The sequence below is a fragment of the Pseudophryne corroboree genome, chromosome 5 (assembly GCF_028390025.1).
Source record: "Pseudophryne corroboree isolate aPseCor3 chromosome 5, aPseCor3.hap2, whole genome shotgun sequence".
NCBI lineage: Eukaryota > Metazoa > Chordata > Amphibia > Anura > Myobatrachidae > Pseudophryne > Pseudophryne corroboree.
Window position 1 is genome coordinate 656,421,335 of NC_086448.1, and position 18,720 is coordinate 656,440,054.

Consider the following 18,720-nt stretch of genomic DNA (forward strand, 5'->3'; position numbering starts at 1 on the left):
AATTAACAGCATACACTTCAGGCCTATTAATGAATGGAAGCCCACATATGAACTTGATTTCAGCACGCGGATTTCCAACAGATCTGAACATTTGTAACACTATGCCATGTCGTCTGTCTAATGGTCTTTCCTCAGATTTGATTTAGCTTCAATACATATTTGATACTATTGAAGGCTACTGTACATCATTTGTATTGATATACTTTCTGTGCCCATAGAAAAAAGGACAACTAATATGTACAGCATGATGTCAGCCTAGATAAACGTTCTCATTTAAATAATCACAGGACATAAAGCCATAAAAAAAATTCAGCATTATGAAGGCCTTACCGTTCCATAGTTATTTTTTTCTGCAAGGAAATCTCCAGGGATCTCCTGTAAGGCGAGTTCACTAGTCCCTTCAGTAAACATATGCAAACGTCTGGGAGATGTTTCATGACTTGGACATCTGCGGTGTTAAACCCTATACTAGATGGATTGCACACAGTGACTGCAGTTAATTCCCACATAAAGCCATTTAACAGTTCATTTTCAAGTGTCTACAGAGAGATAAAAAAAAAAGATAATCAATAATTAGGAGTGTTCTAAATAACTTAAAGAAGCTCTATCCCAATATATGTTATGCTATCTTTGTAATGGCCTAATATCATTGAAAGTAAATGTGTAGCATTTATGATGGCACTAATAAAATCTCAAAATATTATACAAGCCTAGACAGCCTCTTCAGGTGTTGTGAAACAAAAAATCACAGCATGCTTTGCCAGATACAGCAGCTTCTATGAGATAGCTAGCAGGGTAGGGTGGGACTCGTGTTTTTTTTTAAATAAAAAATAACTTGGGAGTTTTGACTTCGTGGCAATATAAAGCTGCCACAATAGGTATGGAGAATGACATCATAACTAATTCTGCAGTTTGCACAATATCAATGTTTACAAGTTTTTATAAAGTATTAAAAAGGAGATTTTTGGGTACTTACCGTTTCATTATTTTCTCTACAAATCAGGCTGGGCTACATTGGACCAATGGGGTTATAAGTTGGGACTGCGCTGCTGGCACTTTAATAAAATTATATTGTAGCTTCGACTCCTAAACACCTCCCCCATGCAGCCCCAAATGCACCAGTACAACTTTAAAAGAGCCTGGTAAGTAGAAGCAGTGACCCATTAATCCTGTTGGAACACCGACAAACTAGAACAATAGGGAAGCAATGGTCAAGACATAACCCTGCACAACTGAGCACGAGGGAAGGAAAGCAGTGTCCCCAGCCCTATTCAGAGAAAATAATTAAACTGTAAGTATCTAAAAATCTAATTTTCTTCTTCATCAAGGCTGGCGGACACTGGACCATGGGTCATTTAACGGACTGCCTGACCAGAGCTTCCTGACCGGAGCACTGTCCACCCAAAGTGGGCATCACCGGAGGCAAAAACATGAAAATGCTAAAAACAAGCAAATGTGTGGCCAGATGACCAGGCAGCTGCCAGACAGATGTGTTCCCTGCAAGCTCCTTGCCACACCGACCAGGAGGTTGCCAAATACCTAATAGAATTCACCAGGACCAGGTTCTCTGCCAGTCTCCCCGGATTAGAATAGGCCTGAGGATGACACAACGGATCCACTGTGCAATGGTCTGCTTCACAGCAGGCCAACCATGTTTTTGAGTGTCACAGAGAAGGAGCAGAGAATCTGTGCAGAGGACGGATTAAGTTTTGTCCAAGTAGATCTGCAGGGCACGAACTACTTCTAGCAGAGCCAAATCATCCAGGTAAAATGATGGAGAAAATACAGGAAAGACAATTTCCTGGTTCAAGTCGAAAGACAAACAACCTAAGGCATGTAGAATCACCCTATCATCATGAAAGAAGAGAAATGGAGGCCTGCTAGGCAAAGCATCCAACTTGGAAACCTACTGAGCTGAGGCAATGGCCATAAAGAAAGACCAGCTTCCAAGTAATAAATTTAAGGTTCGTCAAATCCAAAGGCTCAAAGGGAGACTGCTTGAGAACTGAACCAGGTTAACATCCCATGGAGCTACCAGCTTAAAATACAGTAGTCGAACACGCAACACCTCGTAAAAATGTACAAACCTCTGTAAGAAAGCTTAGATGACGCCGGAAATAGACAGTCAGGGCCAAAATCTACACTTTCAAAGAAAAAAAGCCTCTAACACCCCCCTGAAGGAAGGCCAAGAAACAAGAATGCTGAAACTTGGATGTATGAAGCCTCTGCTCTTCACACAATAAGATGAAAATTCTCCATACCCTGTGGCAATTGCGTGAAAAAAAACAGTGTCCGGGCCCACAACATAGTATGGACTACTAAGAAGCAAAAACCTTTAGCTTTTAAAAGCTTAGTCGTAAAAGCCAGGACATTAAGTCAACCAAGGAAGGTCCTTGTGCAGAAACTGACCATCGAGCAGCAGATCAGGCTATAGTGGAAGACGCCACCCATGACCTACTGACATTTTTTCAGAATGTGGGTGCACAAGAATCTGCACGGTCAACCCGGAGCCAGCAGGATTACAGTCACCTGTTGATCCTTGATCCACTTGAGAACCAAGACAACAGGCAACATTGGAATCGGGGGGGTGGAAGAGATATATTCATTATGGTAGACTTAGTGGCAAGAGTGAGAACTCCAGTGCGCAATTAAGACCAAGGTGCAGCCCAACTGAGTGTACATTCACAAAAAAAGTGTACATTGTACAAGCGTACATTGTAAAATTGTACAGTGTAAAATTGTAAAATTGTACATTGTACAGTGTTGTGAATGTAAAAGTGTACATTCACAACACTGAAATCGAATAGCATGAAAAATGTTACACACACATGTGGCGCTCAAGGACAAATTAGTCTCCCATGTGTCATAAAGAATAATAAGACAATAATCACCCTAAATATTCACACTAATGATGATCCACCGTTTCTTTTATCAACCTGAAGAAAGGTGACCACCTCCACACAATGATTATTGGCAGTGGGGTCAAGGACAAAAAGAAATATATAGTGCGGTGATCCTTTTTACAATTGATTGAATTTATGCAAATGATGCACTTACAAACACATGGATATATATTTATGCATTTCAAAGATGGTTCCACTGATGTAGGAGGAGAGCTTTCAGATGTGTCTTTAGCATGAGAGATGTTTAAATCTGTAAGACAGAATATACTTGCCTCCGCATAGTATAAAGGAGCGCAAGTAAAAGAATATAGTGCAATAGTTTTTTGTAAAAACACACATTTAATACAAAATGCACTTACAGACACAAATGATTCAAAGGCATGGTATGAGAATCTAAAAGAAGGTACATCAGCTCAGATGATCTCTTAGTGAAGGAGCTTTCCTATATATGAATGACGGTTTATCAGGAATATGTTGTGATAAGATAGCATCTAATTGTAATATTTTCCAGTTTTTCTTTATCACTCGTTCTGTCTCTATGACAGGAATTGAATTGAGTAATGAAAGCCCATTGGGTCCTGAAGTCAGAACTGGGTTTCACTTTCCTCTCTTCCAATAGATCTTTTCTATCAACCTGATCTATTCGATCTCTTGCTTTTATCAAGATATCAGATGAATAACCCTTAGCTTCAAATCTTTCTGTCAGTTCATCAAGTTGTTCATTGCAGACAGTTTGATCTGTGCAATTCCTTTTTATTCTAGTGAGCGGACCAAAAGGTATACCATCTAGCCAGCTGTGATGATTGCAGGGAATATAAATAGGATCACCAGGATGAACAGGCTACACTTCTGACAAAGGACTTTTAAGTCAGAAACGCGTTAAGTGCCTGTTTTTCTAACAATCTCTGCTTACAAGGGAACTCGCCAGCTTCAACACCACCACTCTGAGGGTACCTCCTGATCTCCTGTATCCGGATCTAGAGATCTTCTGTTGGGGACCGCGGGTTTGTGGGCTGCATGCTGAGCTGATGTACCTTCTTTTGGATTCTCATACCATGCCTTTGAATCATTTATGTCTGTAAGTGCATTTTGTATTAAATGTGTGTTTGTACAAAAAACTATTGCACTATATTCTTTTACTTGCGCTCCTTTATACTATGCGGAGGCAAGTATATTCTGTCTTACAGATTTAAACATCTCTCATGCTAAAGACACATCTGAAAGCTCTACTCCTACATCAGTGGAACCATCTTTGAAATGCAGATATATATCCGTGTGTTTGTAAGTGCATCATTTGCATAAATTCAATCAATTGTAAAAAGGATCACCGCACTATATATTTCTTTTTGTCCTTGACCCCACTGCCAATAATCATTGTGTGGAGGTGGTCACCTTTCTTCAGGTTGATAAAAGAAACGGTGGATCATCATTACTGTGAATATTTAGGGTGATTATTGTCTTATTATCCTTTATGACACATGGGAGACTAATTTGTCCTTGAGCGCCACATGTGTGTGTAACATTTTTCATACTATTATGGTAGATTTACCATTGATAACTCTTATTCTCCTAAGTCCAAAGGATAACACTGGGATATGAGGTAGCGACAGCGGATTTGCACCAAACGATCAAATGCAAAGGGCCCGTCCCTATAACCCCGCCTCCTGGCTCAGGAAATTCAGTTGTTTTCCAAAGCTCAAGGCAGAAGCATCATGTAGAGCCCTAATAAGAAGAGAAGAACACACATGCACACCCTTCCGTACGAGAAGGAAGAGCTTAGTAAGTGAAAGAATCCTCAAATCAGGTGCGCCAGGGTGGGATCCCTGTGGATCCTGTGGAATTAGGAGAAAGAGTTATCAACGGTAAGTCTACCAAAACGATTATTTCTCCTGCAGGGTCCACAGGTTATCCACAGGATAGCATTGGGATGTCCCAAAGCAATTTAGTGGTGTGGACACTCCTAAATGGACAGGATAATTCTTTGCCCGAATTCAGCGTCCTGAGAGACAAAGGTATCAAAGGTATAATGTCTAATGAATGTGTTAATGGAAGACCATGTGGCTTCCTTTACATATCTGTTCTGCTAAAGCACCACGTTGTGCTGACCATGACGGACCTACCTTACGAGTAGAGTGAGCAGAGACATTAGCCGGAACAGAGAGATCAGCTTGAAAATATGCTTCTGAAAACGTAATTCGAAGCCACCTCGCTAGTGTCTGCTTGTCAGCAGCCCATCCTCTCTAGTGAAATCCGTAGAGAACGTATTGTGTACACAGACTACGTCCAACGATGCATCTCCCACAAAAAGGTACGGCCCTTGGACTAAAATTTTTTCGTTAAGGTGGAATTTAGACACGTTAGAAAGATACCTGGATTTGGTTCTGAGAACCGGCCTATCTGGATAAAAAATTCAGAAAATAACAATGCCCCTAAATCTGAATCTTCTAGCTGGAGCAATAGCCAGTAGAAAGAGAACTTTAGCTGTCAACCATTTAAAATCCACTCATTTTGGTGGTTCAAATGGGGCAACTTGAAGGGCCTTTAGGACTAAACTTAAGTCCTAAGGCACTGTAGGAGGAACAAAAGGAGGTTGAATGTGCAGCATTCCCTGGAAAAAAGTGCCCACATCCTGTAGGTTACCAATTTTCTTTTGGAACCATACAGTCAATGCCGACACTTGCACTCTCAAAAAAGCCACCCTTAGTCCTTTGTCCATTCACAACTGTAGGAATGCTAGGACTCTGGAAACTCTGAAAGACCTCGGATCAAATTTCCAGTTACTGCACCACTGAATATAGGCTTGCCATATTCAGGGATAAATGCGAGCTGATGAAGGTTTCCTTGCTCTGAGCATTGTTTGAATTACCTGTTGTGAGAATCCTCTTGCTTTCAGGAAGGAAGTTTTACGAGCCACGCCGTCAGAGACAGTCGATCCAGGTGCTTGTGATACCAAGGACCCTGAGATAGTAGATCTGGATGTTGTGGGAGTAAGAATGGAGCATCCATCGACAACCTCTGCAGATCTGTGTACCAATGTCTTCTGGGCCAAGCCGGAGCTATTAGTATCACGGCGCCCCTTCCTTGTTTTTCCTTTCGCATAACACTGGGCAACAGGGCATTTGGTGGAAACACATAGGCCAGACGCAAGTCCCATCTCACTGACAGGGCATCCACAAAGATTGCTTTGGGGTCCTTTGTTCTTGACCCTTATGCGGGAACTTTGTTGTTCTGACGGGACGTTGTGAGATCTATCTCCGGAAACCCTGACTTGTCTACCAGAAGTTGGAAGACCTCGGGGTGTAAAGCCCATTCGCTTGCATGAATTGCGTGTTGACTGAAAGAATCACCTTCCCAGTTTGAACATTGCGGACAAGGTTGCATGATGAAGTTCTGCCATTTTAACATGTGACTTACCTCCTTCAGTTCGTTTGACTACTACGAGTTCCTCCCTGATGGTAGAGGTACGCTACTGCCGTTGCATTGTCCGAGCGGATTTGGACTGGTATCCCTTGAAGGATGTCCTTTGCCTGAATAAGTGCCATATATATGGCCTGAAGTTTCAATATATTTATTGGCAGGCAACTCTCTTTCTTGGTCCACTGTCCCTTGAAGCAACTCCTTCCTGACACCGTTGCCCAGCCCTGAAGGCTGGCATCCATTGTCAGAATTTCCAAATCTGATATCCAAAAGGGTCTCCCTTTGTCCAGATGGGATGTCTGTAGCCACCAGGCTAATGACCTCCTTACTTCCAGAAAAAGGACCATAATCTGACTTTTTATTGTCTGATGAAAACCATTCCATTTGGAAAGGATCAGATGTTGCAGAAACCTCGAGTGGAACTGAGCATACTCTACCATGTCGAATGTCGACACCGTCAACCCCATCACATGCATTGCTGCATGAATGGATACCCTTTTGTCTGTGTAGCAGCTCCTGAATCCTTGACTGAATTATGGATATTTTGTTCAGGAGGTAAAATTACTCTCTGAAGACTCGAATCCAACACAGCCCCCAAGTGAGTCATCCGTTGTGACGTAACCAGGGATGACTTTGCCCAATTTATGAGCTAACTGTGACTCTGCAAACAAGCTACTGTCTGCCGCAGATGACACTGAAGCAATTCCTGAGATTGTGCCAGGATTAATAAATTGTCGAGGTATGGAAAAATCCTAATCCCCTGCTGACAGAGATAAGAAGCCATTACAGGGATACTCAACCTGTACCACCATAATTTTGGTGAACACACTGGGAGATGTGGCCAGTCCAAATGGTAGGGCCTGAAACTGAAAATGTTGCTGGAAGATAGCAAACCTGAGATAGCGCTGATGGGACAGTGCTATAGGAACATGAAGGTAAACATCCTGTATAACCAGGGATACTGTACCATAAAACCCCCCGCTTCTATGGCCAAAATAATGGAACGTAAAATCTCCAAATGAAACCTTGTCCTCGTTGTGCAGGAGGAACTGGAATTATCACTTCTGACTGAAGCAACTTCTGAACTGCCTCTTGCAAAGCCATGGCCTTCGTTTCCACTGAAGACGGGCTGGTACAAAAAAAACCTTTGAGGAGGGTTTTTCGTGAAAGCAAACGCATAACCGTGAGATACCGCTTCTTGCACCCACGCATCTGTGGTAGACTGCTGCCAGATCTGTGCAAACTAAAGAAGTCCGCCTCCCATCCTGGGGTTCCCCAGGTGGAGGCCCGCCCCATCAGGCTGATGGTTTATCTTATTTGGAAGCCGGCACTCTGGTAGCCCAATGCTTTTCAGTCTTACCAGATAGAATGAGTCTGTTTGCCATAAGCCTTTCCTTTCCTTTTGCTTTTCCTTGAGTCTGAAAGGGCAGAAAAGCTGGAAATCTAGTCTTGGATTTATGTGAGTCTGCTTCTTACTCCAAAACAAAGTTTCTTTACCAAAAAGAATATATCCAGTAAAAGGCAAAGACTCCATAACCTTCTTAGCTTCTAAGTCAGCTTTCCATGTACGTAGCCAAAACGCTCTGCGAGTTGGTACTGCTGAGGCTGATGCCTGAGAGGCAATTGTACCCATATCCAAGGCTGCATATACCATAAAATAGCTGCCTGATTGATATGTGCAATATGGGATTTTTGCTCTCTAGATGCCATTGAAAGGTCATCCTCCAATGCATCAGCCCAGGCTGCCACTGTTTTTGCCATCCAAGTTGAAGCCATGGCTGGTCTTATGATTGACCCAGACAAGGAGAAATTTGTTTTAAGAAAACCATCTATTTTCCTATCCGTGACATAATTTAATGATGTTGAAGGCACAGGTAATGTAGATTTTCGCACCAATCGGATGACATGTGGATCTACTTTGGGAGACACCTCCCTTTTTAGTCCCCAGCCGGAAGAGGATAATGGGAATTCCATTTCCTTGGCATTCTAAACTTCTTACTGAGTGTAACCTAAGCCTCTTGCATTAATTTCCAGTGATAAAGCTAAATATTTATCTTATATAAAACCCTTTATGAGGTCTAAGAACACTGTACGCTATTTACGTATGGAGTACCGTAAGGGTACGCTCGTTGATTAACGATCGCTTAGCCGTGGTCGAGACGCTCAAGCGTCACGTTCGCTCACGGCCGAGAGATCACAGGCAGGCACGCTATTGGCTGCCGACTAACGTAATGATTCGCTATAGCGTAGCGGACGCTCGGGACCACGAGGAGATCACCAGCGGCGCTGACGCTCACAATGTTAAACCTTTAAATCTAAACCATAAACAATGTAATATGCTGTAAAACCTTAGTGTAGAGATAGGGTGTAGGTGCAACGCAGTGTAACCTTATTAACTTAAAAGCTGTTTGAGCGTCACCGACGCTCTGTTAATACTTAACACTATAAGAAATACACAGATACCGTGCTTAGGGTCCAACGCCTAAATGTATATATTGTGAGTGTTATACTTGCAAAAGAATTAATACAATACAAGTCATACACTACAATATAACATAGACTACCTAACCAGATAACTACACAGAAAATACAATACAATACTATTATGTTTAGGAGAGTACGAGAGAAAGAAGAGAAGAGAGAGAGAGAGAGAAATGGCCCATAACAACAAGAAAGACAATATGATTGCGGAGAAAACTTACGCACAAAGGAAACGATCGCATGCGCCTCTGGACATCCAGCTCCCGATTTTCAGCAATGATAACCGTTGAAGAGTGAGAGCTGGATGTGATCGGCTTGTCTATTTATGCCCCACACACAATACAATTCAATGGTCCCTACAATCTCATTGTTCATTGGACACAGGAATTCCTCCTCGCATTATAACAAAAGGTCATAGGTTGATTCATACAGGTGGGCTGTGACTATTTCCAACAGCTCAGGTGGGAGGGAAACTGGGTTTCCCGCCGCATGGATAAGTAAGTGCAAATACAGTAAATGTTCATAAACTTCTTATGTCCATAACTATTCGCACGAGCGATTAATCCGCTTCAAACCAACACCGGAATATTGCTAATTAAATACTCTTCCGATGGGTACTAAACACCACTGTATTACTCCTGTCTGACCCTTCGTATCAAACAAAGGGGGATTTCTCTGTTCATGAACATTCTATATTAGCCAAACTTTCAGAATCTATCAAAGGGACCATGATCTACAAAATACATTATATAGTGGAAATATGTAACGATTGAGTCGCACGCTACGAACACATGAACTCTACCGTAAATGCACATACCGCGCGCCCGCGGGTGCCCGCAACAGCGAGTATGCGCACGCACGGGAGAGCGCACGCATGCGCAGCGCAGACCTGTGTGAGGTGCAAATATGGCAGTGTGCATAGAGATATTTTTCTGACTTTGACAGTCCACCCTTTGGCAGTCAACAATAACTGCCACTTCCTAAAACATTTCAAAACGAGAAAAATATATGTCAGGGGTTAACACATTTACATGGTTGGGTAGGGGAGGAGAGGAGAAGGTAGGAAAAGGGTATGACCTAGTGTGATAGCAGAAGCATGTGTGTATGAATCCGTGCTTGGGGGTCATGTATCATCGTGCCGTACGTGTTTTAAATCAAGCTTCGAGGCATTGCGAAGTATACATTTGAATTCCTTCTTATCCCGCGGTACGGGTCTGTGGATGGGCTGTCAAACTTTACCGAGCTCTTTTCGGCTGTGGTTGTAACAAAATGGGGAGCACATTTTAGTTGATGATACATGAATGGGGGAATATGTGATTGCTGATATCTGTGCCTGTATTCCCTATCCTATGTGTGTAATTACCTGAAGGTTGTAGAGATGAAGAAAAGACATAATTACGGTAAATGCAGTGGTATTCTATGTCAGGTAAATGAACATTTGTCGGTTGAAGTCTTGTTCGGTGTCTGTTGAATGCAGTCTTCCTTGTGCTTTTGCCCATAAGGTGCGAGCAAAAGCTTTGTCAATGTCCATAGATTTACAAAAGTGTTGGGCTAGCGTAATTTTAAAACTTCTAGGGAAACTGGGGATCTATGGCAAAGTTCATCAAAAATCTGCGTATCAGGTTGTCAAAATTTCTTCTTTAATCCATCTGTTGTCTGTATATCGGCTCATCAAATTCCTCGTCCAAGTGGGTCTTTTTACCTTGGAGAAAACGGAAAAACAGGTGAAAGAAACGGACCGTAGAAATCGCATTTTCATCACATCATTGTTTCTACATTTGGGTCATAAATCAAATCCATTGGAATTACAATTTCCTGACTCCTTAAACTCATCACCCTGGTACTTCGTTTGCACTTCATTAAAGCCTGACCGCATCTAAATATCAAGCCAATCGTTATGATAACACCTAAGATACATAGGAGAAACTTCCCTACATCCATTATGACTCCTTGAGCCCATTCTCCTAAACCAGAGAACCAATTTTGCGGGTTCAACCATGACACCCAACCAGTCAGCTCATTACCTACAGCAGCAAGAGTGAGATTGTGTCTCCTGCGAAATTCCCACTTCAGTTGGAGAATATCGTCCATCTTTTGGTCTATGACCTCGACCGGGTCCTCGGTACTATTTGTAATATATGTGCAACATTTCACGCCGTACTGCGTTGCCAGTGTGACACAATATCCACCTGTTACTGCCGTGAGATAATTGAGAATCATTCTATGCTGAACTAGTTCTGTTTTATAAGCTTGAAGTTCTCTTCCAGTATACCTAAACGTGTCATCATACATTTCTGTGATATTGTCTAACAAATTTGCGAGCGCAGATATGTATTTATAATTCAACACTCCTCTGGCGGTGCGAGTGAAATCTAACGCGATTAGAACCTGAATCCCGGTGGATTCATGGATCATGTCAGAGGCCGGATGCTCTATTCTTTCTATCAGGTGCCATTTAACTACGTGCTCCTAATGGGTGTGAGTATAAGGAGCTTGGGCAACACGGTGTATATCCTTCATTTTGGCATGTGATACAGTCATTACTTCAGGCAGTACTTTTCCAATATAACACAATCCTTCAGAGTTTGGGGCAAGCCACTTATACGCCTTCCTCCCGCATATGAAATATGCATCATCGGGGAGAACATATGGGACGGAGTAGGACATAACCATATTACACATCTTCCATGTGAAATCTCCTAACCCTAATTCTCCCATCTGTCTAGTACACGTATCAGCTTGTACGATATGTGCACAGTATCCTGGTGATACCTCTCCAACTCTCGTAATCCTATTTCCTAGGGTATACCTATATCGGAAAGATTTTCCTCTACTGGCTATGTGGCGTATAAGCTCTGTATCTGTCGGCATTCTATCTGCTCTATATGAAAAGGTCATGGTTTGGTTACTCCATGACACTTCCCAATTTCCCGGCTTTCGGGGATTGGAAATGTTAAAACATATGAGGGATCTATCCACATGATATTGGTGGAGCTTCAAACTAGGAGGACTGGAGATATTAAACCTCCTGTCCACCGGCCTCCCACCACTTAGCTCAAGTACCTCCCCTATCGTTAAAGGAAATGGTACTAGTCCTGATTTGCTATGACCTTGAGGTACTTGAGAGCATACCCAACAATCTGTTTGATTTAACACACTACCCACTAAGGAGTGATAGTCACTCAAGGGATGCCGGTCCATGTGGATATTAAAACTGGATTGGCATTTCTTGATGCACCCATCCTCAACTACGTTGTCACAGAGCCTACAGATACAGTTTTCTTCAGCTAACAATCCTTCACAATTCCTTCTATGGTCAATGCTATCGGATCGTTTTCTGATACTCGCCTTTGCTTGTTGATTATGTTGTTCTTGGGAAACTACGCCTCCATCTCTGTCATCAGAACCCATTCCAGAACCTCTCTCGACCTCCATGGTACTCTCGCCGGAACAGACTGCTCTGGTCAACATCATGGTCAACAGGAAAATCCGGATCACAGTCTCTTGGGGCAAGTCCATCTTATAGGAGGAAACGAAGAAGAATGAGAAGGGGGAAAAATAATTTGAGGGAGGGGGGAATGGGAAGTGGAGAAAAACAATAAAAGGGAACAGGGAATCGACAACTGCTTTTGATCTTGTGATTCTCAATGCTCAGGTGCCGCCTCAGTCCTCCTGGAACAGACACTCCAGTGATACAACTTCCTCTACCGTCTGTTCCTTATCACGGGACCTCTCTGGATCAGCAACCTTCTTACAATGGGACGAATGAACCCAAGTCTCTCTCTCGGAAACTTTCAATGCTGTAGTGCTAGTCAATAAGACTTGGTATGGTCCTTCCCATTTGTCAATAAGGCAACCTGAGCGTAGAAAATTCCGTATCATTACATAATCCCCAGGTTCAATGTCATGACAATTACTATCTGGTAAATCAGGAATCACCAACTTCAAATTATCATTTTGATTCCTTAGCTGTTTACTCATGTTAATCAAGTACTTTACAGTCACTTCATTGTTACACTTCAAATCATCCTGAGGGTTAATCATAACATGCGGTTGTCGACCAAACAAGATTTCAAAGGGAGACAGATTAAGAGGGGACCTGGGAGTGGTTCTGATGCTGTACAGTACAATGGGTAGAGCTTCTGGCCATGTCAATCCTGTCTCTGCCATAACTTTGCTCAGTTTATTTTTAATAGTGCTGTTCACTCTTTCTACCTTCGCACTCGCCTGTGGACGGTATGGAGTGTGCAGCTTGCTATCAATTCCCATCAACTTACACATTCCTTGAAAGACATCACCTGTAAAATGGGTACCCCTATCACTTTCAATTATTCTAGGGATACCATATCTACATACAAATTCCTGCACAATTTTCTTAGCAGTAAACATAGCGGTATTTGTGGCCGCAGGAAATGCTTCGACCCAATTTGAGAAAACATCTATACAAACAAGTACATATTTCAAATTTCGACAAGGGGGTAATTGAATGAAGTCAATCTGTATTACCTGGAAAGGGCCGCCTGCAGGTGGGATATGAGATGGTTCTGTTGGTATTGCTTTTCCGATGTTCTTTCTCAAACAGGTAAGGCATGACATTGCTCTCTTACCTGCATGAGATGAAAATCCTGGGGCGCACCAATATGCTCTTACCAACTTGCACATTCCCTCCTTGCCCAGATGAGTCAGCCCGTGAGCTGCCTCAGCTAAACATGGAAGATATGCTCTGGGGGCCACCGGTTTACCTTGTCCATCCGTCCAGAGTCCTGAGGACTCCTGGCCATATCCCTTTGCCTTCCAGACTGCCTTTTCCTGTGTGGAACACAAATTTTGCATCTCACACAACTTCTGTGTGTTGATGGTATTAAATACCATCAGTTGTGTGGTGTCTGTCTGTCTGGGGGTACCAGCTGCTAACTTAGCTGCTTCGTCTGCTCGGCTGTTACCAAGTGATACTGGGTCCTGGCTATATGTGTGTGCTTTACACTTGATAACAGCCACTCTGTCGGGTTCCTGTATCGCTGTTAGAAGCCTTTTGATGTGAGCTGCATGCGCTATCGGTTTACCAGCTGCCGTCATGAAATTTCTGAGGCGCCATAGGGCTCCGAAATCATGGACTACCCCGAATGCGTATCTAGAGTCGGTGTAGATATTGGCTGATTTGCCCTTAGCCAATTCACATGCTCTGGTTAGGGCGACCAGTTCAGCAACCTGGGCTGAGTGAGGTGGGCCTAGCGGTTCCGCTTCTATGGTGCCTTGGTCATCTACGACTGCGTATCCAGTACACAAGTCTCCCGAGTCTGACTGTCTATGACAACTACCGTCCGTGTAGAAAGTTAGATCTACATCTTCCAGTGGGTTGTCACTGATGTCAGGCCTTGCGGTAAAATTTTGGGTCAAATATTCCATACAATCATGTGTGTCTTCCTTTGTGTTAAATTCTCCTTCCCCACCACTCTCATCCTCCACCCTTTGTGCCTGTCCAGGCACACCTGGGAGATATGTTGCAGGATTTAATGCACTGCATCTCCTTATGGTGATGTTTACGGGGGCCATTAGTGCCAATTCCCATCTTGTAAACCGCGCTGATGAGACGTGCCTGGTTTGGGCAGAATTTAGCAAGGCTGACACTGCATGTGGTGTATGAATTGTGAGGTTGTGACCTAGCACTACATCTTCGCTTTTCGTTACTAGCAATGCTATCGCAGCAACGCTTCGCAAGCATGTGGGGAGGGATCGCGCTACCGTGTCTAGCTGAGCGCTGTAGTATGCTACCGGCCTGCTGGCATCACCGTGCTTTTGGGTTAAGACGCCTGCCGCGCAACCAGCACTTTCTGTTCCGTACAGCTCAAAGGGTTTCCCATAGTCTGGCATACCTAATGCTGGTGCCTGCGTTAGGCACTGTTTAAGTCTCTCAAATGCCATCTCGGACTCGTCTGTATGCGAAATCCGATCAGGTTTGTTTGAGGAGACCATCTCCTGCAAAGGTAACGCCAGAATGGAAAATCCTGGGATCCAGTTACGGCAATACCCACACATTCCTAAAAATGTTCTGATCTGTTGCTGGGTTTGTGGCAGAGTCATGTCTCTAATTGCTTGAATTCTATCAGCGGTCAGGTGTCTCAGTCCTTGTGTTAGACAGTGTCCCAAATATTTTACCTTAGTTTGGCATAATTGCAACTTGTCTTTGGAAACCTTGTGTCTTGTGTCTGAAAGATGAAACAGGAGCTGTTTCGTATCCTTCAGGGATGCTTCCAATGAATCAGAACACAGTAGTAAATCATCCACGTACTGTATTAATACTGATCCACTCTCTGGTTGGAAAGACTGTAAACAATCATGCAAAGCCTGGGAAAAGATACTTGGACTGTCTATGAAACCTTGTGGTAATCGAGTCCATGTGTATTGGACTCCTCTGTAAGTGAATGCAAACAAGTATTGGCTGTCAGGGTGCAGAGGTACCGAAAAGAAAGCGGAGCAGAGGTCAATAACAGTGAAAAATTTCGCAGTGGGAGGGATTTGCATAAGGATGACAGCTGGATTTGGCACTACGGGGAACTGACTCAACTATTTTGTTAATCCCCCTTAGATCCTGCACTAGCCGGTAACCCCTCCCCCCACTCTTTTTAACAGGGAAGATGGGACTATTGGCAGTGCTGGACGTTCTTACCAGAATGCCCTGTTGTAGCAAGCGCTCTATTACGGGATACACTCCTAACTCCACCTCTGGCTTCAGAGGGTACTGTGGGATTTTTGGAGCTATCCTACCATCTTTTACTTGTACAACTACCGGAGCTACATTTGCCATTAATCCAGTGTCCTGTCCATCTTTAGTCCAAAGTGACTCTGGTATCTGGGATGTCATTTCTTCTACTTGGGATGGAGTCCTATTTGTCATAATGGTATGTGACATTAATTTTGACTGGGAGTCTAACATGTCTCGCACTTCCTGAGCGTGATTCTCAGGTATGTCCAAGAATACACCTTCAGGAGTACAATAAATGACGCACCCCATTTTGCACAATAAGTCTCTTCCCAGGAGATTAGTCGGTGCCGATGCAGCTAGCAAAAAGGAATGCTTGGTATGTAACGGCCCTACTGTAATCTCGGCTGGTTTGCTAACAGGGTAGTGCTGGACTACTCCCGTTACCCCTATGGCTGGAATTGTCTTACCAGTGGTTCTCATGCCCACTGTCGAATTTATCACTGATTTGGCCGCCCCTGTGTCTACAAGAAAGTTTAACGATTTACCAGCTACATTGATTGCAATTTCTGGTTCACTTCCAAGATTTGCAATCAATTTTACTGGCTGCAGATTACAGGTATGGCCACACCCCTATTGGGTATGGTGACCTCCCTGAATCCCGCTGGCAGCAACTACTTGTAAAGGGGTGCAATGGGAACTACCAGTGGCTTGCCAGTCTCTGTTCGGGGGGTATCTTTTTGTTTCCCCTGTATGTGGCTCATAACTCCGTCTCTGCGGACCTTGCTCCCAATGTCGTGTGTCGTGTCGTTGTCTAGGGGGTTGATATGAGTTTTGTGAATTTTTCACTCTACAGTCTCGTGCCATGTGTCCCTGTCTATGACATGAAAAACAAGTTACCACATTTGACTTACCCACAGGGTTTGGTGATTTATACAAAGGCTGCCTTGTGGTCAGGGCCTGTATACTTACGGCCATTAACTTATCACCTTGTGACTCCCTGTGTCGGGTGATATTCCGGTCGTGATCAATAGCAGCCTCTCTCAAAGTAGCCACCGACAGACCTCGCCAACATGGTTGTGTGGTCTGTACCCTAGTCTTTAATGACTCTTTTAAACCATCCATTAGTACAGATACTGCTACTTCTCAATGGTTTATGTTTGTTTTAATGTCCTCTATACCTGTGTACTTTGCCATTTCTAGTAATGCCCTGTGAAAATATTCTGCAGCAGTTTCTGACTCTTTCTGTCTAATGGAGAAAATCTTGTTCCACTTAACTACCGCTGGGAAATACTCCTTTAACTGTAAACTTATTCTTTTTACGTTATCTTTGTTGTACACATCTGTAAGAGGTACATCCTGATCTAATCCACAGTCAGCCAAAAATTGAGTTGTGTCGACATTGGAGGGTAAACATGCCCTCAGCAATACCTGCCAGTCTTTGTTATTGGGCTCTAAAGTGTTCCCTAGGTCTCTGATGTATTTCTGGCTGGCAACTAAGTCTTTCCTAGGGTCAGGGAACTCAGACACTATGGTTCTTAATTCCATTCGGGAAAATGGGCTGTACATGGCAATGTTCCTAACAGGTGTGATTCCTGTCGTGTCAGTTTTCCCATTTGGCACTGCTATTACCCTAACAGGATTAAGTTTACTAACATCACTCTGTGTAGGTTCTACAGCCTGTGGTGAAATGGTTTCAGCATAGTGTATGGTGCCGTACTTACCTGTAGATACGACCTCACCTATCCCTCCGCTAGGGGCTTTTGTTACTAATCTCGTGGGTGGAGCCGTGCCTACTGTTGTCTCTGCTATGGTGGCTGCTAGAGAGAGCGCCGATATTGTTGCCGATTCGTCCTCTTGATCACACTCCTGGGGAAAGTTCAAAACAGGGTACAACTTGCACGGGTTAATACTTGCATTAGTTAACTTATTAACATTTACACAGTTGCTAAGTGTTTGTTTGTTACACCCTAATGCGTCATTCTCCGCAACCAATTTCTCTCCTGATATGTATGGTGGCGGCGGGGCTGTCGCTATCAATTTCTTGATAGGATTAGATCCTGCCGCCAGAGCCAATCCTCTCTGTATTTCACCCTCCTGTTGCCATAACTGCAAATAATCATAATGTTGGATTCGTCTCTTTGTTGATTTAATGAGACATATCCTCCTCCTTAAATTTTGCAACACTTCTGGGCTAAAGCTACCTACTCTTGGGAATTTCTCCCCGTCATGCACTGTCTTTCTCTCCCATTCATCACATAAAACCTCTGTATGTGAACCATATTTTTCACACATTACGTACCTTGCCGACCCGACTGGTCGGTTTACTGAATCAACCCGAACCGAGGTTGATCGCCCCCTTCCTGAACAATTGGCCCCCATAACTTGCAGGCGTTGCTTTCACCACCTCTGACCTTATTTCAGGGTCTTCAGCGAACCCTTACAAAAACCAAAATGTTCACGATAGGCTGACGGTGGCGGTTTACAGAGTACCCCACTCACTCGCCCACGCCGACCAATACGACCCACACACTGCCTTCGTGCTGGCGTACTCGACCCAGGGCCCCTATGAACCTCTATTTACTGGAACATGCGAGGGATATCCGCAGAACACTTACTCTTTCCAGTAACTATTGGTTGTTGGACAATTCCTGAGTGACCAGCGAACTTCCCTTCAGAAAATAAAAAATTACACAAATCACATCAGAGTGTACAAATAGTTTTATGACCGGGATCGTACACAAATGGTACTGGTCAGATTAACTAATGTACACAATTACGTGCGGTACAATCGTTCAGCACATAAGCAACTAATCTTATGTGCTGAGCGACCAGTGGAATCGAAAATTTCGGCTGCGAATTCCTTCAGCCAGAGCTTTATTGGCCTATATGGGTTTTGCACCAACCCCCTGGGTTGTGCCCTTTTCTCTTTTATGGCAGACTTCTTAGTCTGCTGTACCTGGACCTCCCGGTCTGTAGTATGACCTCCTGGTCTACTATTCTCTACTGCTCAAATTTTATGTTTAACCAGAGATGCCTCCCTAGCCACCATGCACGTCACTTACATGTATGTACCTCTGCGAGAACTCGACTTCTTGTGGTTCAACCTGTAAAATTGTATAAACTTATATATACAAAAACACTCACTCACCACACGTACACTTTTGCTTCTATTTCTATTTCTGCGCAGAAATTTTCTTTAGACCAGGTGTGTTGTGA

The 18,720-nt window shown here is 43.5% G+C and overlaps 1 protein-coding gene across 1 annotated transcript in view; it reads right to left on the reverse strand.

Moving 5' to 3' along the window:
* Nucleotides 1-18,720, reverse strand: part of PRKDC (protein kinase, DNA-activated, catalytic subunit) — an 836,940-nt gene that overhangs the window by 427,805 nt on the left and 390,415 nt on the right. The window contains exon 33 of the mRNA XM_063923695.1: nt 331-539. Coding sequence (XP_063779765.1) covers nt 331-539 — 209 coding nt within the window. The remainder of the gene's footprint in view (nt 1-330; nt 540-18,720) is intronic.